The sequence below is a fragment of the Psammomys obesus genome, unplaced genomic scaffold (genome assembly GCF_907164565.1).
Source record: "Psammomys obesus unplaced genomic scaffold, mPsaObe1.curated_primary_1811, whole genome shotgun sequence".
In the NCBI taxonomy this organism is placed as follows: Eukaryota; Metazoa; Chordata; class Mammalia; order Rodentia; family Muridae; genus Psammomys; species Psammomys obesus.
In genome coordinates this window covers 971,884-998,636 of record NW_026596073.1, presented here as the reverse complement: position 1 = coordinate 998,636, position 26,753 = coordinate 971,884, and the positions used below count along the sequence as shown (strand labels likewise).

The 26,753-nt window shown below is 37.9% G+C and overlaps 1 protein-coding gene and 1 non-coding gene across 2 annotated transcripts in view; both read left to right on the top strand.

Annotated features, from left to right (window-relative positions):
• The window catches only part of Acss3 (acyl-CoA synthetase short chain family member 3), a 179,364-nt gene that overhangs the window by 124,059 nt on the left and 28,552 nt on the right, over positions 1 to 26,753 (top strand). The window contains exons 6-7 of the mRNA XM_055626191.1: positions 18,586 to 18,681; positions 22,376 to 22,439. Of these exons, the coding sequence (XP_055482166.1) occupies positions 18,586 to 18,681; positions 22,376 to 22,439 (160 nt within the window). The remainder of the gene's footprint in view (positions 1 to 18,585; positions 18,682 to 22,375; positions 22,440 to 26,753) is intronic.
• LOC129690546 (U6 spliceosomal RNA) lies at positions 1,266 to 1,370 on the top strand. The gene has a single exon (XR_008722304.1). It is a non-coding gene; the product is annotated as a U6 spliceosomal RNA (small nuclear RNA).

Here is a 26,753-nt window from a genome sequence, read left to right as displayed (position 1 = left end):
AAAAAAAAAATCTGGCCTTCCAGGGATATCAACCAAACATAGCATAATAAATTACAATAATACTAGGCACAAGCCCTCATATCAAGGGTGGACAAGGCAACCCAGTGAAAGGAAAAGGGTCCTAGGAGCAGAGAAAAGAGTCAGAGACACCCACAAGCTCATTGTTATGAGTCCCACAAGAACTCAAAGCTAAACATCCATGGTATATATGCAGAGGACCTAGCTTAGACTCATTCAGGCTCCCTGACTTTCTTGTCAGTCACTGTGAGCCCCTGTGAGCCATGGTTAGTTCATTCTGTGCTCCATGTTATTGGGGTGTTTTTGATGTCTCTGGTGCCTACAATTCTTCCTCCTCTTCTTCCTATAAATCTAAAAAAAGAAAAAAAAAACAAACCAAACAAAACAAAACAATTATCACAGATTTGTAACATTCAAGTCATATAATGGCTTTGTTAATGAGTACCTTAGTAAAAGACTTCGATCAAGAATCTGTGTCTTTCTAGTTGCTTAGCTAGCACTTGTGCTGTTCCTATCAGGAGTTACAATGTTTATATGAAACTGGTTTGATGTCTAGGGACACATGAAATAACTAGAGTGAGCAAATCACCACCTCTTTGAGCTTTCCTAGATGACTAATTATTTATTTTATTTTTAATCACAACAATGGAAGAATAAAATTCTTCCTAGTATTTGAAAATTCCTTAGAAATACTTCCAAAGAGAAAATGATAGTAACCTAAAAGACACTGGTGGTAAAAAAATTACTGATTTTACTCTAGGTTCCTTGAACCATCTTTATTGAGTTTTTATATCTTTAATGATTAGAGTATTTCTCATCCTGAACTCAGTTTCTTAAAACTGAACTATAACGGTTTTAATTGCCATTGTAGTTCTAAAGTAACTACAGTCTTTACACAGTTTAAATATCCCCCCTTTGAGAAATAATTTGATTACTTTGGATTTTATTAAAGTAGAGGTTAAAATGCTACAGCAAACATGAGACATGCCAGTGCTTAAATCAAAACCATTTCTCTACATGGTGCTTACACACTGATAGCATGTTCTTAAAGGACATCAGAAGTAATTTAAAAGACAGATGTAGTTTTGCCCAGTTCAGTGCTATGGTGGTCTGAATGAAAATGGTACCAACGGCTCATATGTTTTAATATTTGGTCCCCAGTTGATGGAAATATTTGGAAAGAATTAGGTTCTATGGCCTTGTTGGAGTTTGTTACAGTGATTTTGAGGTTTCAGAAGACTTGCTTCATGCTAACTTTGGCAGCACATATACTAAAATTGGAACAATACAGAGAAGATTAGCATGGCCCCTGAGCAAGGATGACACACAAATCATGTGTGAACAATACTTTTAAGATCGAAATCTCTTTTCATTTATTTATTTATTTATTTATTTATTTATTTATTTATTTATTTATTTATTTATTTGTCTATCTATTTATTTATTTATCTATCTATCTATTTATCTATTTATCTATCTATCTATTTTTTTATATTTAATTAGAGTTTATTCACTTTGTATCCCCCCCCCCGTAGCTCTCTTTCTCCTCCTCTCCCAATTCCATCCTCTGTCCCCTTCTCCACCCATGCCCCTCCCCAAGTCCACTGATAAGGGAGTTCTTGCTCTCTTTCCTTCAGATCTTATTCTATCAGGTTTCATCAGGTGTGGCTGCATTGTATTCCTCTGTAGCCTGGTAAGGCTGCTCCCCACTCAGGGGGAGGTGGTCGAAGAGCACGCCAATCAGTTTATGTCAAAGACAGTCCCTTTTCCCATTACTATGGAACCCACTTGGACACTGAACTTCCATGGGCTACATCTGTGCAGGGGTTCTAGGTTATCTCCATCAATGATCCTTGGTTGGAGTTTCAGTCTCAGAAAAGACCACTGTGCCCAGAGTTTTTGGTTCTGTAGCTCTCTTTGTGGAGCTCCTGTCCTCTCCAGGGCTTACTATCTCCCCCTTCTTTCATAAAATTCCCTGTGCTCTGCCCAAAGTTTGGCTATAAGTCTCAGCATCTGCTTTGATACCCTGTAGGGTAGATCCTTTCAGAGGCCCTCTGTGGCAGGCTCCTGTCCTGTTCTCTATTTTCTCCCTCTTCTGATGTCCATCCTCTTTGCCTTTCTGAATGGGGATTGAGCATCTTAGCCAGAGTCCTCCTTCCTGATTAGCATCTTTAGGTGTACATATTTTAGTACGTTTATCCTATATTATCTATCTAATATCCACTTATAAGTGAATATATATCATGTGTGTCTTTCTGCTTCTGGGATACCTCACTCAGGATGATCTTTTCCAGTTCCCACCATTTGCCTCCAAATTTCATGATTTCCTTGTTTTTCAAGCAACAGCACGTGCTAGCAAGGGTGTAGAGAAAGGGAAACACTCTTCCATTGTTGGTGTAAGTGTAAACTTGTACAGCCACTTTGGAAATCAAACTGACACTTTTTCAGAAAATTGGGAACAGCTTTACCTCAAGACCTAACTATACCTCTCTTGTGTATATTCTCTAAAGACACCACCCCGTACAACAAGGGCAATTGTTCAACTATGTTCATAGCAGCTTTATTCACAAAAAGCAGAATCGAAAAAGAACTTAGATGTCCCTCAACTGAAGAATGGATGAAGAAATTGTGGTGGCACTTCTACACAATGGAATAGTACTCAGCTATTTAAAACAAAGAAATCATGAAATATGCAGGCAAATGGATGGACTTAGAAAATATCATCCGAGTGAGTTCACCCAGGTCCAGAGAGACACACATTACATGTACACACAACTGGATTTAAGCTATATAGTACTGGATAAGCATGCTACAGTGCACAGACTCAAAGAAGATGACAACATAGAGGATTCAAGGGAGTATACAAAAATCTCACTTCAAAAGGGAGATAGGATGAACAGAGATAGTACCTGAAGAGAAGGAGCAAGGTGGGACAGAGGGCACAGAGTGTTAAGAGGATGGAGAACAAACCTGGGGAGAGCAAGGGTGAGAAGGACTGTAAAGAAAAGATAAACTGAGAGTGGGGACATATCTGTGATAAGCTGGAGACCTAAGTCAGGGTAGGCTCGTGGGAGGATATGAGGGACACTCAGCAGAGACTTCTAGTAGCAGAAGCCATAGAGACTGAAGAGGATACCAACTACCTAGACTAGTCTCCTAGCAGAAGGAGGGAGACACCAACCCACCCACAAAAACCTCAACCTAAAGTTTACCCTGCCTATGAGATGTACAGTGATAAAGATAGAGCAGAGATTGAGGGAATGCCAACCAATGTCTGGCCTAACCAAAGACCTACCCTATTGGAGTGCCAACCCCTGACGCTATGAAGGATACTCTGCTAAGCTTGCAGACAGAGCCTGACAGAATTGTCTTCTGAGAGGCGCTATCCAGCAGTGCCTCAACACAGAAGCAGAGACTCACAGCCAAACATTGGGTGATTTATTGGGAGTCTTGTGAAAAAGTGGAGGAAAGAAAAAATGACCAGGAGGTAACAGGAGCTCCACAAGAAGACCAATAGAGCCAAAAACCAGGGCCCAGAGGGGCTTGCTGAGACTGAAGCATCAATCAAGAACCAATAAATATATTAACTGGACCAAGGCCTCCTATAAAGGAGTAGCAGATGGGCAGTTTAGGCATCATGTGGGTCCTCCAGTAAGGGAAGTGGAAACCCCATTGGACATGAACACACTTGCCAGCTTTTCGATCACTTTTATTTTTATTTATTTTTATTTCTGTATTTATTTATTTATTTATTTATTTATTTATCTATCTATTTATCTATTCATTTATTCATTTATTCATTCATTCATTTGTTTGTTTGTTTGTTTGTTTATTTATTTATTTATTTATTTATTTATTTATTTTGTCGGGACTGCCTTGCCAGGCCACATGCAACTTGATGAGCTGAGCTGGATGGGAAAGGGAGCTCCTCTTTTCTGCAGAAAAGGGCAGGAGTAGGGACAGTGGGTGGGACTGGAAGGGAAGGAGGGAGGAGACTACAACAAGGATGTATAGTGAATAAAAATAAATGAGTAGATTAATTAATTATTTAATTAATTAATTAAGAGGTTTTTCATAATTTCTAGTATGCCTCCTCACTGCCTCCTACTGTCAGTTATGATCTATGCAGTCTCAGATGTTCCTGGCACAGTGTCTCACTCTATCATCATGGACTCTAAACCCTGTAAACCTTTGGTCTAACAATTTTTTCATGTTGCCCTGCTTATTGTTTTGTCACAGCAGTAGAAAATAACTAAGTCAACTAGAATATGTTTCCTGACAATAGAGTACTACAACAATTATTTAAACTACTGTTTGGTTGGGCTTTCCAAATTATTTCTGAACCCCTGCAGAGATGTAGCCCATGGCAGTTCAGTGTCCAAGTGGGTTTCCCTTGAGAGGGGAACAGAGACTGCTTCTGACATGAATTCAGTGGCTGACTCTTTGCTCACCTCCCCCTTAGGGGAAAGCAGCCTTACCAGGCCAAAGATTAAGACAATGAAGCCAGTCCTGATGAGACCTGATAGACTAGGGTCAGATGGAAGGGGAGGAGGAACTCCCCTATCAGTGGACATGGAAAGGGGCATGGAAGGAGATGATGGAGGGAGGGTGAGATTAGTAGGGGACCAAAGAAGGGGTTACAACTAGGATCCAAAATGAATAAACAGTAATAAATAAATAAATAATTTTTAACCATGTTTGTAGCAGCTTTATTTGTTTTTTTATCATTTATTTTTTAAATTTTTATTAATTACACTTTATTCACTTTGTATCCCCGTAAAACTCCTCCATCCTCCCCTCCCAGCCCCACCCTCTCTCTTCTTTCTCCACCCATGCCCCTCCCCAAGTCCATTGATAGGGGAGGTCTTTCTCTCCTTCCTTCTGATCCTAGTCTATCAGGTCTCATCAGGTGTGGCTGCATTGTCTTCCTCTTTGGCTTGGTAAGGCTGCTCCCCCCTCAAGGGGAGGTGGTCGAAGAGCAGGCCAATCAGTTCATGTCAGAGAAAGTCCCTGTTCCCATTACTGTTAAACCCACTTGGACACTGAACTGCCATGGGCTACATTTATGCAGGGGTTCTAGATTATCTCCATGAATGGTCCTTGGTTGGAGTATCAATCTCAAAAAAGACCACTGTGCCCAGAGTTTTTGATTCTGTTGCTCTCTTTGTGGAGCTCCTGTCCTCTCCAGGTTTTACTATCTCCCTCTTCTTTCATAAGATTCCCTGCTCTCTGCCCAAAGTTTGGCTATAAATCTCAGCATCTGTTTTGATACCCTGTAGGGTAGATCCTTTCAGAGGCCCGCTGTGGCAGGCTCCTGTCCTGTTCCCTGTTTTCTCCCTATTCTCACGTCCATTGTCTTTGCCTTTCTGAATGGGGATTGAGCATTTTAGCTGGAGTTCTCTTTCTTGATTAGTTTCTTCAGGTGTACATATTTTAGTATGTTTATCCTATATTATATATCTAATATCCACTTATGAGTGAGTATATAGCCTGTGTGTCTTTCTGCTTCTGGGATACCTCACTAAGTATGATCTTTTCCAGTTCCCACCATTTGCCTGCAAATTTCATGACTTCCTAGTTTTTTTTTATTGCTGAGTAATATGCCATTGTGTAGACTTACCATAATTTCTGTATCCATTTCTCAGTTGCGGGGCATCTGGGTTGTTTCCAGGTTCTGGCTGTTAAAAATAAAGCTGCTACAAACAAGGTTGAACAAATGTCCTTGTTGTGTATTTCAGCATCTTTTGGATATATGCCTACGAATGGTATAGCTGGATCTTGAAGAAGTGCTATTCCTAATTGTCTGAGATAGCGCCAGATTGATTTTTTAAAAAAGAAAAAAATGTATAGAAGCGTCGTTATACCAATACTCTTCTTTTTTAATTTTAAGAAATGCATATTTACTTATAAGAACTCAACCCACACAAGAGAATAATTAATTGCAGCTTTTTTATTTTATTATTAATTACACTTTATTCAATTTGTATCCCCCCATAAGCCAGTCCCTCCTCCCCTCCCGATCCCACCCTCTGCATGCATGCCACTCCCCAAGTCCACTGATAGGGGAGGTTCTCCTCTTCTTTCTGATCTTAGTCTATCAGTTCTCATCAAAAGTGGCTGCATTGTCCTCTACTGTGGCCTGGTAAGGCTGCTCCCCCCTCAGGAGGAAGTGATCAACAAACAGGCCAATCAGATTATGTCAGAGGCAGTCCCTCTTCCCATTACTATGTAACCCACTTGGACACTGAACTGCCATGGGCTACACCTGTGCAGGGGTTCCAGGTCATCTCCACGAATAGTCCTTGGTTGGAGTATGATTTTCTGGGAAGTTCCCTGTGTTCAAATTATCTTGTTCTGTTGCTCTCCTTGTGGAGTTCCCGTCCCCTCCAGCTCTTACTATTTCCCACTTCTTACATAAAATTCCATTCACTCTGCCCATCAGTTGGCCATCAGGCTCAGCATCTGCTTTGACAGTCTATACTGCAGAAGCTTTCAGAGGCCCATTGTAGCAGGTTTCAAGGTTGTTTCCTGTTTTCTTCTGGCTTTCAGAGGCCCTCTGTAGCAGGTTCCGAGGTTGTTTCCTATTTTCTTTTTCTTCTGATGGTCGTCCTCTTTGCCTTTCAGGATGGGGATTGAACATTTTAGTTAGGGTCCTCTCTTTTGTTTAGTTTGTTTAGATGTACAGATTTTAGTGGGTTTATTCTATGTTGTATGTTTATATGAGTGAGTATATACCATGCGTGTCTTTTTGCTTCTGGGACAACTCACTCAGGATGATCCTTTCCAGGTCCCACCATTTACCTGCAAATTTCATGATTTCCTTATTTTTCATTGCTGAGTAATACTCCATTGTATAGATGTACCACAATTTCTGCATGAATTTTTCAGTTGAGGGGCATCTGGGTTGCTTCCAGCTTCTGGCTATTACAAATAAAGCTGCTACAAACATGGTTGAGCAAATGTCCTTTTTGTGTACTTGAGCCTCTTTTGGGTATATGCCTAGGAGTGCTATGGCTGGATCTTGAGGAAGCGCTATTCCTAGTTGTCTGAGAAAGCGCCAGATTGATTTCCAGAGTGGTTGTACCAGTTTACATTCCCACCAGCAGTGGAGAAGGGTTCCCCTTTCTCCACAACCTCTCCAGCATGAGTTGTCCCTTGAGTTTTTCATCTTGGCCATTCTGATGGGTGTAAGGTGAAATCTCAAGGTTGTTTTGATTTGCATTTCCCTAATGGCTAATGAGGTTGAGCATTTCTTTAAATGCTTCTCTGCCATTCGATATTCCTCTACAGAGAATTCTCTCTTTAGCTCTGTTCCCCATTTTTTAAGTGGATTACTTGGTTTATTGCTTTTCAGCTTGCTTAGTTCTTTATATATATTGGATATGAGTCCTCCGTCAGATAAAGGGTTGGTGAAGATTCTTTCCCAATCTGTAGGCAGTCACATTGTTTTGATGACGGTGTCCTTTGCTTTACAGAAGCTTTTCAATTTCATGAGGTCCCATTTATTGATTGTTGCTCTTAGAGCCTGTGCTGTTGGTGTTCTGTTCAGGAAGTTTTCTCCTGTACCAATGAGTTCTAGGGTATTCCCCACTTTTTTTTCTAGCCGATTTAATGTGTCTGGTTTTATGTTGAGGTCTTTGATCGACTTGGACTCCAGTTTTGTGCAGGGTGATAAGTATGGATCTATTTTCATTTTTCTACATGTAGACATCCAGTTGGACCAGCACCATTTGTTGAAGATGCTATCTTTTTTCCACTGTAGGGTTTTGGCATCTTTGTCAAAAATCAGGTGTCCGTAAGTGTGTGGGTTTATTTCTGGGTCTTCTGTTCAATTCCATTGATCCACCATTCTGTTTCTATGCCAGTACCATGCAGTTTTTATAACTGTTGCTCTATAGTACAGCTTGAGATCAGGGATGGAGATACCTCCAGAAGATCTTTTATTGTAGAGGATTGTTTTAGTAATTCTCGGTTTCTTGTTATTCCATACGAAGTTGAGAATTTTTCTTTCCAGGTCTGTAAAGAATTGTGTTGGCAATTTGATGGGAATTGCATTAAATCTGTAGATTACTTTTGGTAAGATGGCCATTTTTACTATGTTAATCCTGCCAAGCCAGGAGCATGGGAGATCTTACATCTTCTCATATCTTCCTCTAATTCTTTCTTCAGAGACTTAAAATTTTTTTCATACAAGTCTTTGACTTGCTTGGTTAGGGTTACACCTAGGTACTTTATGTCATTTGTGGCTATTGTGAATGGTGTTGTTTCTCTAATTTCTTTCTCAGCCCTTTTGTCTTTTTTATACAGGAGTGCTACTGATTTTTTTGAGTTAATTTTGTATCCGGCCACTTTGCTGAAGGTGATTATCAGCTGTAGGAGTTCCCTGGTAGAGTTTTTGGGGTCATTCTTGTATACTATCATATCATCTGCAAATAGTGATAATTTGACTTCTTCCTTTCCCATCTGTGTCCCCTTGATCTCCTTCAACTGTCTTATTCCTCTAGCAAGGACGTCCAGCACTATGTTAAAGAGATATGGAGAGAGTGGTCAGCCTTGTCTTGTCCCTGATTTCAGTGGGATTGCTTTAAGTTTCTCTCCATTCAGTTTGATGGTGGCTATAGGCTTGCTGTATATCACCTTTACTATGTTTAGATATGTGCCTTATATCCCTGATCTCTCCAGTACTTTAAACATGAATGGATGTTGGATTTTGTCAAATGCTTTTTCAGCATCTAGGAGATTATCATGTGGTTTTTTTCTTTCTGTTTGTTAATATGGTGGATCACAGTGATGGATTTCCGTATATTGAACCACCCCTGCATACCTGGGATGGAGCCTACTTGGTCATAGTGGATAATATCTTTGATGTGTTCTTGGATTCGGTTTGCAAGTATTTTGTTAAGTATTTTTGCATCAATGTTCATAAGGGTGATTGGCCTGAAATTCTCTTTCTTTGTTGAGTCTTTGTGAGGTTTAGGTACCAAGGTGATTGTGGCTTCATAGAATGAGTTTGGTTTTGTTCCTTCTGTTTCTATTTTGTTGAAAAGTTTGAAGAGAATTGGAGTTAGCTCTTCTTTGAAGGTCTGGTAGAATTCTGCGCTGAAGCCATCTGGTCCTGGGCTTTTTTTGGATGGGAGACTTTTGATGACTGCTTCTATTTCTTTGGGGGATATAGGACTATTTAATTGATTTACCTTGTCCTGATTCAGCTTTGGTAAGTCAAGAAATCGATCAAGAAAATTGTCCATTTCATTTAGATTTTCAAATTTTGTGGCATATAGACTTTTGAAGTAAGTCCTAATGATTGTTTGGATTTCCTCAGTGTCTGTAGTTATGTCCCCCTTTTTATTTCTGATTTTGTTGATTTCAGTGGTTTCTCTCTGCTTTTAGTTAGCTTGGCTAAGGGTTTGTCGATCTTGTTGATTTTCTCAAAGAACCAGCTCTTGGTTTCATTGATTCTTTGAATTGTTTTATTTGTTTCTATTTGATTGATTTCAGCCCTGAGTTTGATTATTTCCAGCTGTCTACTCCTTTTTGGTGTGTCTGCTTCTTCTTTTTCTAGGGTTTTTAAGTGGGCCATTAAGTTGCTTGAATGAGCTGTCTCGAATTTCTTCTTGAAGGCACTTAGTGCTATGAACTTTCCTCTTAGCACTGCTTTCATTGTGTCCCACAAGTTTGGGTATGTTGTGTCTTCATTTTCATTGAGCTCTAGAAAGGCTTTAATTTCTTTATTTCTTCCCTGACCCAGCTGTCATTTAGTAACAAGTTGTTCAGTTTCCATGTGTGTGTAGGCTTTTTGCTATTTCTGTTGTTGTTGAAGTCCAGCTTTATTCCATGGTGATCAGACAGGATACAAGGGATTATTTCAGTCTTCTTGATCTGTTGAGGCTTGCTTTGTGACAAACTATATGGTCTACTTTGGAGAAGGTTCCATGAGGTGCTGATAAGAAGGTAAATTCTTTTGTGTTTGGGTGTAAAGTTCTGTAAATGTCTGTGGGGTCCATTTGATTCATGACCTCTGTCAGAGATATTGTTTCTTTGTTTAATTTCTGTTTTGTTGACCTGTCCTTTGTTGAGAGTGGGGTGTTGAAGTCTCCCACTATTAATGTGTGGGGATCTATATGTGGTTTAAATTGTATCAATGTTTCTTTTACAAATGTGGGTGCTCTTGTATTTGGGGCATAGATGTTCAGGATTGTGATGTCTTCCTGGTGGAATTTTCCCTTGATGAGTATGTAGTGTCCTTCCTCATCTCTTTTTATTAATTTTGGTTGAAAGTCTATTTTATCAGATATTAGAATGGCTACTCCTGCTTGTTTCTTGGGTCCATTTGCTTGGAAAGTCGTCTTCTAACCTTTTACCCTCAGGTAATGTCTATCTTTGTGTCTTAGGTGTGTTTCTTGTATACAACAGATTGCTGGGTTTTGTTTACGTATCCATTCTGTTAATCTGTGTATTTTTACTAGAGAGTTGAGTCCATTGATGTTGAGAGAGATTAATGACCAGTGGCTGTTAGATCCTTTGATTTTGATGTTGGCTGTGGTCATAAGGTTGTGTGCTTGGTTGCTTTTTGTTTTGCTGTAGTAAGGTTAATTATTTCCTGTGTTTTCTTGACAGAAGCTAATTTTCTTGGGTTGTATTTTCCCTTCCAGTGTCTTCTGTAATGCTGGATTTGTGTGTAGGTATTGTTAAAATTTGTTTTTGTCATTGAATATCTTGTTTTCTCCATCTATGAGGACTGAGATTTTTGCAGGGTATAGTAGCCTGGGCTGACATCTGTGTTCTCTTAGGGTCTGCATGATATCTGTCCAGGCCCTTCTGGCTTTCATAGTTTCTGTTAAAAAGTCAGGTGTGATTCTAATGGGTTTGCCATTATATGTTACTTGGCCCTTTTCCCTTGAAGTTTTTAGTATTTTTTCTTTGTTCTGTATACTTACTGTTTTGATTATTATGTGGGGTGAGGATTTTCTTTTCTGGTCAAATTTGTTGGGTGTTCTGTAGGCCTCATGTATCCTTATTGGCTTTTCCTTGAACTTGGTAAAATTTTCTTCAATGATTTTGTTGAAAATATTTTCTGGGCCTTGGAGAAGGGAGTCTTCTTTTTCCTCTATTCCTATTATTCTTAGGTTTTGTCTTTTCATATTGTCTTGGATTTCTTGGACGGTCTGTGTCAGGAATTTTTTGGATTTAACATTTTCTTTGACAGATACATTGATTTCTTCCATTGTATCTTCTACACCTGAGATTCTTTCTTCCATTTCTTGTATTCTGTTGGTTATGCTTACCTCTGTAGTTCCTGTTTTCTTTCCTAAATTCTTCTTCTCCATTATTTCCTCCATTTGTTTTTTCTTTAATTTTTCTAGTTCTATCTTCAGGTCTTGAGTTGTTTTCTTTACTTCCTTCACCTGTCTGCTTGTATTTTCCTCTTTTTCTTTTAGTTCCTTCAACTCTGTCTCTTTTATTTCTTTCAGTGATTTAATTATTTCTTCTCTGAAGGCCACAAGCTGTTTGGCTGCATCTTCCCATATTTCTTCCCGGATGGCCATAATCTGCTTGTCTTTATCTTCCTCCATTTCTTTATGGATAGCCATGATCTGTTTGGTTTTATCTTCCTGTAATTCTTTACGTATTTTATTTGTTTCCTCTATTATCCTCTTCATCAACATAGATGTAAGGTCATCTTCTTGATTTTCTATTATGCTGCATTGTTCAGTGCTGTTTGCCCCTGGATAGCTGAGTTCTGGAGATGCCATATTGCTCTGTCTTTTGTTGGTTGAGCCTTTACGCTGACCTCTACCCATTGGGCTGATTTAGGTGTTGGCTGTTAGTTTCTTTGCTTCCTGGAGTCCTGAGGTAGGGAGTATCCCCTTGGTCGGAAGATGATTTTTCCTGATGGAGTCCTTCTCTGCTTTTTGGTTATGGTCACTGTATGGCCAGTGTTTCTCAGGAGTTGCCACTGCTTACCTCAGGTTTATAGCCCTGAGTAGTAGCTGTCATCTATGTTAGGCAGGGGGGGATCTCCTCTTACCCATAGAATTTCTCAAGACAGCTGCCCACTGCTGAATTTCTTGTTATAAATTTAGTGTGCTGCTGCTCACTAAATTTCCAGGTATAGTCCTCTTGAAGAACCTGCTGATTCCCTAGCTGTGGGGTTTTCTCCCAACAGGGAAACTCAGTCTGGTATCTTGGGGCACACAGTTCTGTCTGGGAAAGTGGGGGGTGCACTCAGCAAGTCTCTGGGCCAGAGGCTGATTGCTCTGCTCTGGACCTGGAGAATGTGCACCTAGGTTGAGTTGGCACCTGGGGGCACTGCTCTGGTCTGGAGGCTGGGTGCCTCACTCTGGACCGGAGGCTGTGTGTCTCTGTCTGGGATGGCGGCTGCAGGCACTGCTCTGGTCCAGATGCTGTGGGTGCAGCCCTCTTGAAGGACCAGGGATTCCCACAGTTTTGACAGTCTAGCTAGGGATAACTGGTTGATCCTTGGCACAGTATCTGAGGGCTGCTGTAATGGCTCTCTGGCTTTGTAGGTCTGAGGATGCAGCTGTGTGTCCCAGTGCCCTAGGGGAACTCAATAATGGCTGCAGAGCACAGCGCTCCTGCCTGCACTAGAGTCTGCGTGAGTCCAGGAAGTGTTTTGGTGCTGGGTGTCCTAAGCGTTAGAGCTGCTGACCCCCTCCGCTGGGGGTTTCCTCCTGCCAGAGACATGCAGTCTGGTGCCCTGGTGCCCTGGTGCCCACAGTTCTATCTGAGGCGGCGAATCAGGCACACAGGCGGGGCTCCGTGTTTGAAGCCTTGGTCCTGGCTCTGGGTCCGGGCTTGCTCTTGGGGCACCCGCGGAACCCCAGTCTTTTCCAGGGGATGTCTGGGTAACCTGAGGTCGGTCCCAATTGTTTCCTGCTCCGTGGGGTTACCTCTCGACTGGGAAATCCAGTCTATGATGTTGTGGGCCCACAGTTCAGTCTGGGACAGTGACCAGATCGCGCTGGTGTGTAGCTCTGGGCTGGCGACCAAGCGCCTGGTGGAACTGGGATTTCTTCTGCATTTTAGCCAGGTGAGTTAAAGCTGATTGAATCCCCCACCGTGGGGTATCCTCTCACCTGTGAAACACAATCCCTTGTGTTTTATGGCCTTGAGTTCTGATTTCTGGTTACTGTGCCAATCCTGCTGTGCTGCTCCTCAGAATGAGAGTCCTCCCGGCGCCACCATCTTTGCCCCCCCAATTGCAGTTTTTTTAAGCAAATATAATAAACAAAGATCTCTCTGGGAAATGTTACCAGCACACTCTTATACTGTTTTATTTTTCTTATCTGCACTGAAATGCTCAGCTAATTCTCGACAGCTTGATCCACAATGCATCCATGGAGAAGTCACTTGTTTTCTCTGAATTCTTCTTCTCCTTCCTTACTTAGACACTATGTGTGTAGATCAGTCTACTTATTGACAAGAAACTTCAGACCACTAGTCTATCACTTTAAATTGTGTGTACCAGAAGAAATTTCCTTCATTCCTGGAATTCAGCTCTGAAAGCTTTACAACTCCTCTTATTCCTCATATACCTCCACTTTACCAATTTGCTGTTCACACGGCTTTCTTCCAGTTTAAATATACCTGTGTATGTATGTGGCTTGTGCGCCAGAGAAGCTTTATAGCTCTTACTGCATAATACCTTCCCAGAGATAAAGCATAAGAAGCTTCATTGAGCTACACAGCAATGAGTCTTCCTGGTGACTTTACCTTAAGGACTTTATTTACAAACCTATTCTCTGGATATTGAATATTATCAGTTACATTTTGCTGCCTGCCTATCTGCTAGCAAAATATAACTGTAGATAATGAGAAGATGTCCTTTTAACTCTTTGCAACTTTCTATGTATAGGTTCTGCTCTATTATTACTATCATATTAAATTTTAGCTATGCTAAAGGTTTCTTTAGCGTATATGCCTGTAAATGTATGAACAGTACAAGAACAGGCATAAGCACACTGTATAACTGAAAATCTGGAAAACTGGTCCAGTATCACAATTTCCCATGATCTGGATTATTAAGAAGATTCTCTGTAGTGGTTTCAAATAGTAGAAGGCAAAAAGCCATGGGAAAATATGAATGAATTCCTAATGGATGATTTAAATTTGTCTTTCACAGTTTCTTGCTCAAAACAGAGTCACATTTTCTTGATAAAAAGGATCTTTTATATATAGCATGGTGTATTTTGGTTGAAGTAAAGCAGTTATACAGATGAACTGTCACCTTAGTAATGTGCAGCGAGAGATACTGTGACTGTATCCATCTGGTAAGAGAGACAGGATCTTGATGTCATCACTGTTGCCTGGTTACTGGACTTTTCTCTCAGAGCAATCTTCATTAGTTGAGTGTAGGTGTTTTTTTTTTTTCTGATAATTTAAAACACAGGAGCTTAGAGGTAGTCAAATGTAAGTCATGCTTGATAAGACTATTGATTTGAAAATGATTAACTATTTACATATTGTCTATCCACCTGAAAAATGAATTCCCAAACCAAGCAGTAGTTATTTAATTAGACATTTTCATCTCTATAACATTCTAGGATAAAAAGGACATCATGTTTTTAAAAGTATAATTACAGGAACTACTTCTGAGATGTGTAATTATTTCTTAAAATCACTGTGCCGTTATTATATAAGTGATAATGTATTGGAAAGAGACAGATATTAGGAAAGTGATCAATAACGTCACTGGCTTGGGCTTTGAAATACCGTGTATTCTAATTCTCCTGCCTCTGGAAAAGGTCCATTCTAACCTAGCCTACAATGATTAATATTATGTCACATTCATAAAAATCTTCATAAGAACAATGGTTTCTGAATATTTTCTTGAGAAATATTTGTGTGGAATTTGTTTTCTCCTGTGTCCCACGACCCTTTGTTTTAACCCAGTGGAATCAGCCCAGGTACTCTTCACTGCCAATCTTATTTGCGAGAAGAGCAGGTGTCAGTACTCCTTGGAAAAGCAAAGTGCATAGTAAAAGGTGAAGCTGAGTCCTAATAGCACAGTGTTTAAACCTGTGTTTAAACCTGTTCAGCCACTGACGCTTCAGTGACACACAAGTAGCTGATCTTTCCATCAGCTGTTTTCAGTCACACTTCCCAGAAAGCTTTTAATGAAATGAAATGTGTACAGAAAACATAATAATCCTCAGTTTATTATCAAAATGCAATAAATATTATTTCCCTTTTCTTGTCTTGCTATGAGTAACTATTCCTAGCTGTAAGGGTCACCTTTACTCTTATGTCCTGTAGCTGCTCCAGATTCAAGAACACAGAATGTAAGATCTCTGGTAGTACACACAGTATGTCTTATTTACACCTCCTTTCCTTTCCTGAATAACTTTCTATGTGTAAAATGGCTGCCTTAACACTCTGGCCTGTAGATACTTCAAAATCATGAAAATTTAGAATGTAAAGCAACATTTAGCCATACAGAATTTAATTCCATAAAGTCGTTTGATTTCAACCAGAGTTCCCATTGTTCTCTGTAGCCGGGGATGCTTTCTTCCTGGTCTTTATCTCACGCCTTCATTAATTCAACATTATTTGTCTAATTGAGACAAATAATGGGATTCTTTAGTGAATCAACCACTGTTGCCAAGAGGACCAGCTTTACAGCTCCATTGTATGCTCTACATCTGATACAAATATTAGATTGCATTGATTTAAGTATTTTAAACCATAATTCTACCATCTCTTGAACACAGAGATTAAATTGATTTTTTTTTCACCAGTGTACAGCTCACTGTTTCTGCATTCTATTTGCTACCACCATTCAAGTTATTTATAGCTCACTGTATAGATTCAGAAGTGGAGAGAATGATTTCTTTACAAATTGCCCTCTGTGCCCACCATGATGCTATGATTAATATGACTCAGTAGTAGCCAGCCTGCTGAATTGATTTATCCCAAGAACTTCAGCTTTGCACATGGACTACCAAATTCTCAATCCAGTTTTCCTAATACCGTGTCTCCTGTAGGGGCATAATAGTACTTTTCCGGATACAGCAGGGACTGTGAGTCACACAACTGGACTTGTCCTCTTGCTACCTTGCCCATTCTCTTAACTGTCATTTATTGCTGATGATTTTCTTAAATAAATCAGTTCAGCCAAGATTTCCTCTTGATCTTTTTAATCTCTGCAATTACTATGACCTTTGATCATAATTTAAGTTGGTTTCATCTTGCACCTCTGCTCACCTTCGCTATATTATCATCATATGCCTGGTTTATTGCTGAGTATTGGGATTGTTAATTTAGTGCTTTAGCTTGCAAATGAGTATATTATTTTATAAAGTAATTTAGTAACAATTGCCTCTACTGATCTCTGTGGATCCTACCGTCCCTGGACAAATGTCCAGATTTCTAATCTTGGCGTGGATAGTCCTTTGTAATGTTCCTCTTCCACTTGCCCTTTAATCTTCTCTTTTAATCCACATTTTCTCTCTGTATTTTGTTTTTTTTAAACAACTGAAATTCCAAATAGGCTCATTAGTAACCTTCATACAAGCTGCCATTTCTATTTGGTATTTTATTCTACGATAACATTCCTTTACTCCAAAAAAGAATTTCTTTTGATGAGGAGACTATGTACAACAAACATTCATTGAATGGCAGAACTTTGAGTATTATTGCAGAAATAAAAAGTCTGTAATGGAACTATAAATTACATACAGTGTTTCTCATGTTGAAGTCTCCAATGTTTTTTTTTTTTTTCTTTGTGGTTCATTTTTGGACTACAATTTATGATCGCCTATTTATTTTTCAAAGCTCTGATCTTAATAGTAGAAACTGAAGCCTAAAACATGTCAGAAGCAGCTGTGCACAGTGGCACACACCTGTAATCCAAGCATTCCTGGAGGCAGAAACAGGTGAATAACTGTGAGTCCAAGGCCATCTTGCTCTATGAAGTGAGTCCAGGACAGCAAGGATAAACAGAGACACTCTGTCTCAAAATTAAAAAAAAAAAATCTGTGAATTCTTTCTTAAGTTTCAGAACATCTGGTCCTTGTCATATCTTAGTCTTAATATGTTTAGTTTCTTAAACCTTAGACCAGTAGGTTTCAACCTTCCCAATGCTGTGATCCTTTAATACAGTCCTCATGTTGTGGTGAACTCCATCCATAAAAATTATTTCCGTTGCTACCTCATAACTGTAATTTTTGAAACTGTTGTGTATCAGACTGTTAATATCTGTGTTTTCTGATGTCCTTAGGTGACCCCTTTGTAAGGGTTATATGATCATTCCCCTCCAAAATGGGTCACAATCCACAAGTTGAGAATCATTGCCTTAGATTGTGACTCAGGACCTGATTTTTAGTGATCAAAATTAATGTTATTGTTTCCAGATGAGCCACTATTGATAATACATGAGTTGTAAAATGTAGCCCTGGTAGAAAAAGATAATCTGTGAATCTTCCCCACCACAAAAATGAGATAGGTTTTATGGCAAAGCTCAAAGTAGAAGGCATGTATTCAGAATACTTAGGTCACTAAGTTTTACTGCTCCTTTATGGCTTTGAAAATGATTTTCTTCAGTTAATCCTTTGTGTGTGTGTGTGTGTGTGTGTGTGTGTGTGTGTGTTTGTGTGTGTGTTCTGAGTTGCACAACATAAAGTGTAGATGCTCCACTCTCTTCACTCTTATCCTCTCATTCTGACCCTCCATTGATATGAACGATCCTATTGACTTCACATTTTTAGGTTACACATAGTTTTCTCTTTCTTTCTATCTCTCTCTGTCTCTCTCTCTCACACACACACATACACACAATTGCCTTCAGAATTTATGGTTACAAGTATTAGCTATGATTATTCTTGCAAAAATTTTAAGGGCAACAAATTTAGCACTCTCTTAATCTATGGAGGCTGATTGTAAGCCTATGGACTTGGTGGATAGCACAGTATACACATAGCTTTCTGTATTTGTAGCTGTGCTAGATACATGAACAGCAGCCTGAGAACTCTGATAAAACATTGAGAAATTTAGAGTAAGATGGAGGATTTCAGATAACAAGCTAAAAATACCAAATAAAAATGTATATTGAAAAATAATAACTTTAAATGAATCCGGAAGTACCTTTTCTAGTGCTCATTTATTTTTTAATCTGTGATATGAAATCCTCAAAGTTATGTATTGTACATTTTCCACTTTCTGAGACATCATTAATACCAGAACCCTATTTTTTTTTTCCTTTAGAAGTATATGATGTGAATTATTCTAAATACATCTTTCGGTTTTAAAACCACAAATGCACCAAGTACTGCTGTTTTCCCTTTTTAGTAATCTTTTTAGAATTTATTATTGTCATATAAGAATATCTGTAAGTATTGTTAAACATTAAGAGGGCTCTGATTTCTTGTTGCTTATCTTTATCACTGACCGTAAAGCTAAGCATCTTAAATACTAAAATGAACCTAGAGTTTAATTTATTACCAATGAAGCGAAATTATGAGACAAACCATTGTGGGGTACTGCACTAGTGCTAAAGGAACAGAACTCAATACTGAAGCACTAAATGAGAAGCCTTACTTTTCTCCCCAGAGACCGGATCCCCCATTACAGCATCCTGTATTGGATTAGGAAACTCCAAAACACCTCCACCTGGGCAGGCAGGAAAATGTGTCCCAGGATACAATGGTAAGTCACAACACTGGCAGTTTAAAATGCACTGTTAATGAATTTGGTACTTTCTTGTAGCTAGTACATAAAAAGCATTTGCTTTTAAGAATGTCATTTATTAGAAATGAATGCCTCAGATTTTGCTCTTACGGATAATGCTATCATCTTGCCATGGCTTAATTTTTAAAGAAATAAAACAATCAAAAAATCATTACTTGAAGAGTATTTTAAGAATATGGGTTTGACTCTGAAAGGCAAAGAAGATGGACATCAGAAGAAGAAGAAAACAGGAAACAAGTTAGGAGCCTTCCACAGAGGGCCTCTGAAAGGCTCTGCCCTCCAGACTATCAAAGCAGAAGTTGAGACTTATGGCCAAACTTTGGGCAGAATGCAGGGAATCTTATGAAAGAGGTGGGAAATAATAGTAAAAGCTGGAGAGGACAGAAGGTCCACAAGGAGAGCAACAGAACCAAAAAATTTGAGCACAGGGGTCTTTCCTGAAACTCATACTCCAACCAAGTACCATGCATGGAGATAACCTAGAACCCCTGCACAGATGTAGCCCATGGCAGTTCAGTGTCCAAGTGGGTTCCATAGTGATAGGAATAGGGACTGTTTCTGACATGAACTGATTGGCCTGCTCTTTAATTACCTCCCCCTGAGGGGGGAGCAGCCTTACCAGGCCACAGAAGAAGACCATGCAGCCACTCTTGATGAGACCTAACAGACTAGGATCAGAAGGAAGAAAAATAAACCCTCCCCTACCAGTGAACTTGGGGAGGGGAGTGTGTGGAGAAGGGGGATGAAGGGAGGGATTAGGAGGGGAGGAGGGAGGTTAACTAGAGGGAAGATACAAAGTAAATAAAGTATAATTAAAAATAAAAAATAAAATTATTTAAATGTAAAAAAAGAATATGGGTTTGAAATGCACAATACTTACATGTATCTTTTCATTTTTTGATGATGCATCATAGTTCTTCAAAAGGTGTTTTTAAATATTTAGAGATGAATAACTTAAAATGCATAGAGACTGCACATCACCCCTACAGATTTTCTAAAGCATACAAATCGCTGGGTTAATTTTGTTTCTTTCTTCATTAACAAAAATTTATAGCTTCTTCTATAATGCTTTCAAAGGATGTTGAGAAAGTTCTTGAACCTGTGGGCTAAAATCAAATTCACAGTGAAGAATTTTAAACAAGTATTTCTTTTTATGAGAGTTGTTTGACAACAATATGTCCTAAAATATTTGATTTTATATTTATTATAGTAGCCATTATAGCCAAATAATTTCTACAGGGCTTCCCTCCTTAGTTGCACAATTTTTAACTTTTCACCGTTCATTTTTCTTATTTCTAAATGGCTATCATAATTTTATGAACTTTATTAGGCTGCTGGACTTTGACGTTATGCAGCAAAGCAGGTTACACAGGCACCAAAGACAAAATATGGAATGAAGCCTCATCTGTTAGTGCTGCAAGAATTTCAGAGACGCTAGAGAGCCAGTTAATATGGTCTCAAACATTCACTGTGCAAGAAGGGCAAACGAGGCATAATAATTATATAATTGACATAAGTCACACAATTTTGTCTAATAGAATTATGAAGAAACCCCCCCCTTTTTTTTCAGGGACAGTGTGCTTAATGCTACACACTGGCTCACAGAAGGGGTAAGGCAGCCCATTGTGGGTGGTGCCATCCCTGGGCTGATGGTGTCACGCCTGCGTTCTATAAAAAAGCAGGCTGAGCAAGCCATTCTGAGCATGCTATTCAGCAGCATTGTTCCATGGCCTCCACATCAGCCTCTGCCTCCAGGCTCTTGCCCTGCGTGAGCTCTGCCCTCACTGCTTTTGATAATGGATGGTTATATGGAACTGTGAGTGAAATAAATCCTTGCCTCCCCAAGTTGCTGATTGGTCATGGTGTTTCATCACATCAGTAGTAACCCTAACTAAGACATGTCCCTTATACATGTATTATCAGGGCTTACCATTTGCCATTGGGTAACACATTGATGTGCTCTTTGGGGGAAAACTATTTCTCCTACTCTACAGTCAGCTTGCTTAGTTCTTTATATAGTGATGAAGCCTGTGAGCTTTCCTCTCCTGCTTCAGCATGTCTATTGCTGTTGTCTGTGATTACTCATGTATAGACAGTCATTTTGGGCTTTTTATTGTAGGCAGAAATCTGTTTTATAATTCAGTGAGGTCTGTGATTTTTCCTGCCGTGGAAAATGAGCGAATATCCGGTGAATCTCTCACCAAACAGTTGTCACCCCCACTCTTTGATCAGAAAACTCACTTTGTGTTGAAACACTTCTAGGGGTTGTCAATCGTGGGAGATGTTAAACACACTTCCCCTTAGTGTATCTGTTCCATTTTTATACCCAGTTATATGAAAGAATTAAACTTTGATGTCATGGGACTTTAATACAGAAATTCCTTATTGTCTGAAAACCACCAGGTTCCAGAGGACAGATTAAACTACTGAGGAACCAGAGATTTTGTGACAGACATACTTTTGGTTTGTTTTATGGCTATACAGAACTTTGAAAATATATCATGTACAGAATTATAGTAAAAAATAGAAAGAAACTTTGAGGAACAACAGAAAGAATCCAGGTGGTATTTTATTTAATTTTATAGCCATTGAGTACCTCACATAAACTTGACATTTTATAGACAGTTTACTCTATATACCACTAAAATTAGAAGACATGGCTTCTATTTTATAAATAGAAAGCCAGAGGGGGAAAAAAATTACATGTCCTGGAGCATGTAGTCATTGGGATGTTGTCCTGGGATTTGATGACAGTGATGAATTTTGACTAGTCTTCAGCCATGATGAACTCACAATCAGTGAAACACAGGTATTTATAACTTTACTAATTATCATTACAATATTTTCCAACAGTGCCCTCCCGGAATAAAAATAAAGGAGTGATTAATCTTTAGTTAGTGTCTTCCCATAGTTGCTTAGGAACGACCCAAGTGAGTAGAACAACATAAAGACTCTACAGAATCTAGATGACTGTAATTCATTTTTATGTGTGATATACTGCAATGTGGACCCCAGATTTTCTATCAATCACTTTCCATAGAATATCAAGCCATCACAGAAAATATAGGAACAATATATTTGGAAACATTAAATAAACTAGTTTATATCTCACAAATGTATACGCTTACACTGTTTTCTTTGTATGCATATTTGGCTGTGCTTTTTTAAATTAAATTTTTATTTTTTATATTAATTACAGTTTATTTACTTTATATACCAGCTGTAGCCTCCTCCCTCATTCCCTCCCAATCCCACCCTCCCACACTCATCTCCTCCCGGCCCCTCTCTAAGTCAAACCTCATCTTTTAGTTTATGAAAAAAATACACATGAGTTAATATTCTTACCTCACTATATGTGTATAAATGTATATGACCATAAAAAGGAGATTATGGGGATGTTCAAAATAAATCTTTATTTTAAGGAGGTTCTTAAGTTTATGATCTTGCTACATGGCAAATACACATACCTTTTATACTTTTATAAACTGTGTTTTGTGTACTTATAGATTTCTTGGTCTCACAGGAATACAAATATTTTGAGCTAGACATCTAAAGATGGAATTAAGAAAATATGAGAAAATTATTGAGGTTTGAGGATTAGTGTTTGTGTTCACAATTATGTTCATATTTGTGTTCATATTTCTCTTTACAGTTATGATTTTGGATGACAACATGCAAAAACTGAAGGCTCGAAGCTTAGGAAATATTGTGGTAAAGTAAGCAAAAATTTAATATGACTACTTAAAGGAAAAAAAATGGTATATTCCAAAGCAAATTGATTGATTGCATATATATTACAAATGATGAGATGTGCTTTGTTTGAGAATTATTCCAGCTCAATTATTATTTAAAATTCAATCTCCATAAAATAAAACACATTCAGATAAAAATTAAAAATTGCACATATTGTTCTTTTAAAATAACTCTTTTCTCATTAAATCATGTATAAATGATAAAAGTACCTTGTATTATGTATTATATATATACATATATTTATATCTAAACAATAAAACCAAACCAATGGTCAACCCTGGAAACATACATAAAAGTAACATTATCCAGAGCAGATCATATTTAGGGATATATACATATATATGCACATACATACATGTACATATGTACATATGCATATATGCATGCAATATTAATTGGTGAAAAAAGAGGATGTGAATTTGAAAGAGAGGAAGGAAGGTTATATGGAAGTTAAATAATAACACACTATAGCTGTCATTTATTACTTTAGTATTTACTTGAACCTATAAAGAAAAAGTTACTATAAAACAGTTCAGTGTCTTATAGTGACAAGTAGCTTATAAATGTCATGTTTTATTCTACTAAGTAAATGTCCAGTATTTTATCTGTATCATTAAGTTTGTGAAAATACACTCTTTGATGCTACAAATTACCTAAGGATATATATTTTTTAAATATGGTGCACCATTAAACAGTTTGTGATTCAAAATAACTGTCCAGTTTTGACAAACACTTTATATTGTTGATTCAATAAAGTATTTTATGGGCTACAGTTTTCTCTTAATCCTGTCTAAAAAGCAGTTTTATTTTTTGCTCTGCCTTTGAGTTTTTTATCTCTACTATGAAACTCTGGTGGGTTTTTTTCACTTTTATGAACACATGTATTGTATGTCTGTTTGGTTTTATCTTTTTCTTTCTTAGATGATATGTATTCTATTGAATATTTAACTGAATGCAAAGTTATTGAATCAAGCAATAGTATAGTATTAAATTCCTAACAACAGCAAATACCACAATTTCTTGAAACATTTTTCATCATTGCCCCTTTAACTTGTACAAATGCTGAAATTTGAACGAAAATGTTTCAATTTACATTAATTATAAAATACTGTAGAGTTATGCTAGAAGAATCTAAAATGGAGTTGATTAAGTGGGTTGCTACATAATATGTGACATTTAAATAATTGATAAGGGTTTCTTCATTTTTCTGATTAGCATAATTTTCATGTCTTTATTGATATGTCTGAAGTAGCAGGCTTCAATAGAATCAGTTTTTATGAGTAAGGAATTTTATATCTAAAACAAAATGTGTCTTAAATTTTATTTCTTCTCAATGATTCTATTACCTGCATTTTCAAATTGTATAAGTTCCCTTCCTTTAATAATGTTTATTAAATTCTTAAATTTACTTGAAATACAGTTATGCAGAAATATTTCTCATTTATAATTATTCTATGTTCCATAAAATATGGAACAGTTATACAACAGTTTAAAAAAATAAATCTTATTCTTTTTAAAATAAGTCCTTTTTCAATAGACTAGATAAGAGTACATTTATTCTCATGGTCTTATCAGTAACTATGTAAGAACTGTGTTACCTTTCTAGGTGTAGCAACCTAAAAAGATGAAAAATTGAGTTATTGAATGTTGTGCGTGTATTGATATTTCTTTAAATAATATTAAAAGTTAAAAACAAAACTCAGATGTAGCCCATGGCAGCTCAGTATACAAGTAGGTTCCTTAGTAAGGGGAACAAGGGACTGTCTCTGACATGAACTCAGTGGCTGGCTCTTTGACCGCCTCTCCCTGGTGGGGGAGCAGCCTTTCCAGGCCACAGAGGAAGACAGTACAGCCAGTTCTGTTAAGACTTGATAAGTTAGGGTCAGATGAAAGGGGAGGAGGACTACCCCTATCTGTAGACTTGGAGAGGGGCATCGAGGGAGATGAAGGAGGGAGGGCGGGATTGGGAGGGGCAGAGGGAAGGGGCTACAGCTGGGATACAAAGTGAATAAACTGTAGTTAATATAAAAATAAAAATTTAATTAAAAAAAAACCTACCTTATGACCCAGCTATTTCACTCCTGAGAACATACCCATAGAACTCTATATCCTAGAGATAATCTCATGCTCATGTTTCTCGATATTCTATTCACTATGGCAAAAAACTATAGTGAACCCAGATGTCCATCAACAATAAATGGATAATGAAAGTTATACATATATTCATACACATGAGTACTATAAACTAAAAAAAAAGCAACCATATTTTTTAAGTCAGACTCCATATCTCCATAGACTTGGTTATAATAAGACATGTTAAAGGAAAAATAGTGTTTGCTAGAGAAAATACAAGGCCATTTTTGGGTGGGTGCTGTTTTATGGAAGAACATGGTTTTTTGGTAACTTTAAAAATCTCTCTAGCAGCATTCATATAATCTAACTTTAAATGAGTTATCTCTGTTAAACATTTTTTTTTTCATGATCTCAAAGCTGAGATTTGAGACTCATGGTTTTAAAGCATTTATATGTCCACTAACTCTAATTATGGGCACCTTTGCCCTGCATGAATTCAGGAGTGCTGAAATATAGAAGCATAGCTCATAAAGTATATTTTTTCCTTATGGATATTAATGTTACTTAGGTCCTTGAAGATACCACAGTTTGTGCCTAAAGGCATTCCATGCTTAGACTGCTGTCAATGAGGAATGGTATTTCCCATCTGCATACACAGAGATTTTCATAAAGATTCTGAGTAATAGAGAGCATCAAAAATTATAAAGATATGATGTCGATACATGATATGATTTGATTCCTCCTGCTGGCTAATGGTGAAATTATATATTTTAAAATAAAAAAAAATAATTATATTTGATGTGTAAGGTAGTGTAGATCAAAAACAATGAGCATAGGGATAGCTGATTAACAAAATAACTTTGGAAGTTTGTTGGTAATAATTTATTTTTATCCATAAAAGAAAAACACCTTATTTTTAGACTCACATTTCACTAGATATGCCAATGAACCTAACGAGTGTAATTTTTTTGTGCATCCCAATTCATGCTTAACTTGTATGTGTAGGATGTTTTCTTAATAAGACCTTTAAGCCTTGCTTGTAAAATCAGTGATATATGGAAAGGTCAAACAGAAAAACAAAAGAAAAGTTCAAACCTTGTGGTCATCTTAGATTCTTTCACTTGCTGTATACAAATTATAGCATTGTAGAAGTCATTTTTACTTGAGTGACCTAATCAGAAAGCATTCTGATGATGTTCATACTACTGTGGGCCCTAGAACTAGATAAGCAGTATTCGTGTCTTTACTGTTTAATGTCAATTACTTTCATTTATAGAATTTGCAATTCTCTTAGAAGAGAAGACTTCCTGCACACATGGCTGCTAGAAAATTCCTTTGATTTTGACGCATACTATATCCAGTGAATTTAGTGCGACAGTTATGGTGTGAGAGTTGCTATGAATATAAAAAGCTAATGAATTTTAGAAGGTGCTCCTGTAATTGCATCCAGAGTTCCTATGTGTAGAACTAAAGCTGTGAGTCAATAATTTCAAGATGACATTGAGCACTCCATTTAAGTTTTTAACTGCAATTGCTTTCCTTCAAAACACCGTGCTCGCGCTTATTAAAGTCATTGGTTTCTGACACTTCCTTTCTCAGGAGCAAACATTTTTATGACCAGGTCCATTTCTGTTATTGGAAGTATGGCTTCTCCACTCCCTGCTGTGTCCCCCTGGCCTTGTCCCTGGTCAGTGGTAAGATAACATGAAACTGTGTGGAATTGTCCTAACGGCTTTTACTTCATGTCTGCCGATTTCTCATTCTGTAGATACTGACCTCTTGACCTTTCCTGATGTTGGTTCCCATCATAACAATTTCACAGCAACTATTCACGTGGTGTGCAGCCATCACTTCCTTTGAAGGTTTTCTTTGAATAAAACCAAGTAGTCACAGGGTTGCAATCCTGAAGTCTTCTAAGTCTCAGATCCAGGTTTTGGAATCATCTTTTATTGGTGTGGTAATAACACTATGAGGGAGATAAAGAGATATGTATTTCCATCAATTTTGACATTAAAAAAATAGTAGCATCAATGATTACACAACTAGAACCCATACAGTCTTTTGCTCATACAAAGAGAAAGAAATGCTTTAGGTTCTCTCTTCTAGGAATAAAAAGTAATTTCTTATTCAAATCTCAAGAAACACCTCACTCTGGACCCTGCAAGGACTACTAAGAGGGTAAAGATAAAGTCTCATATCAGAAT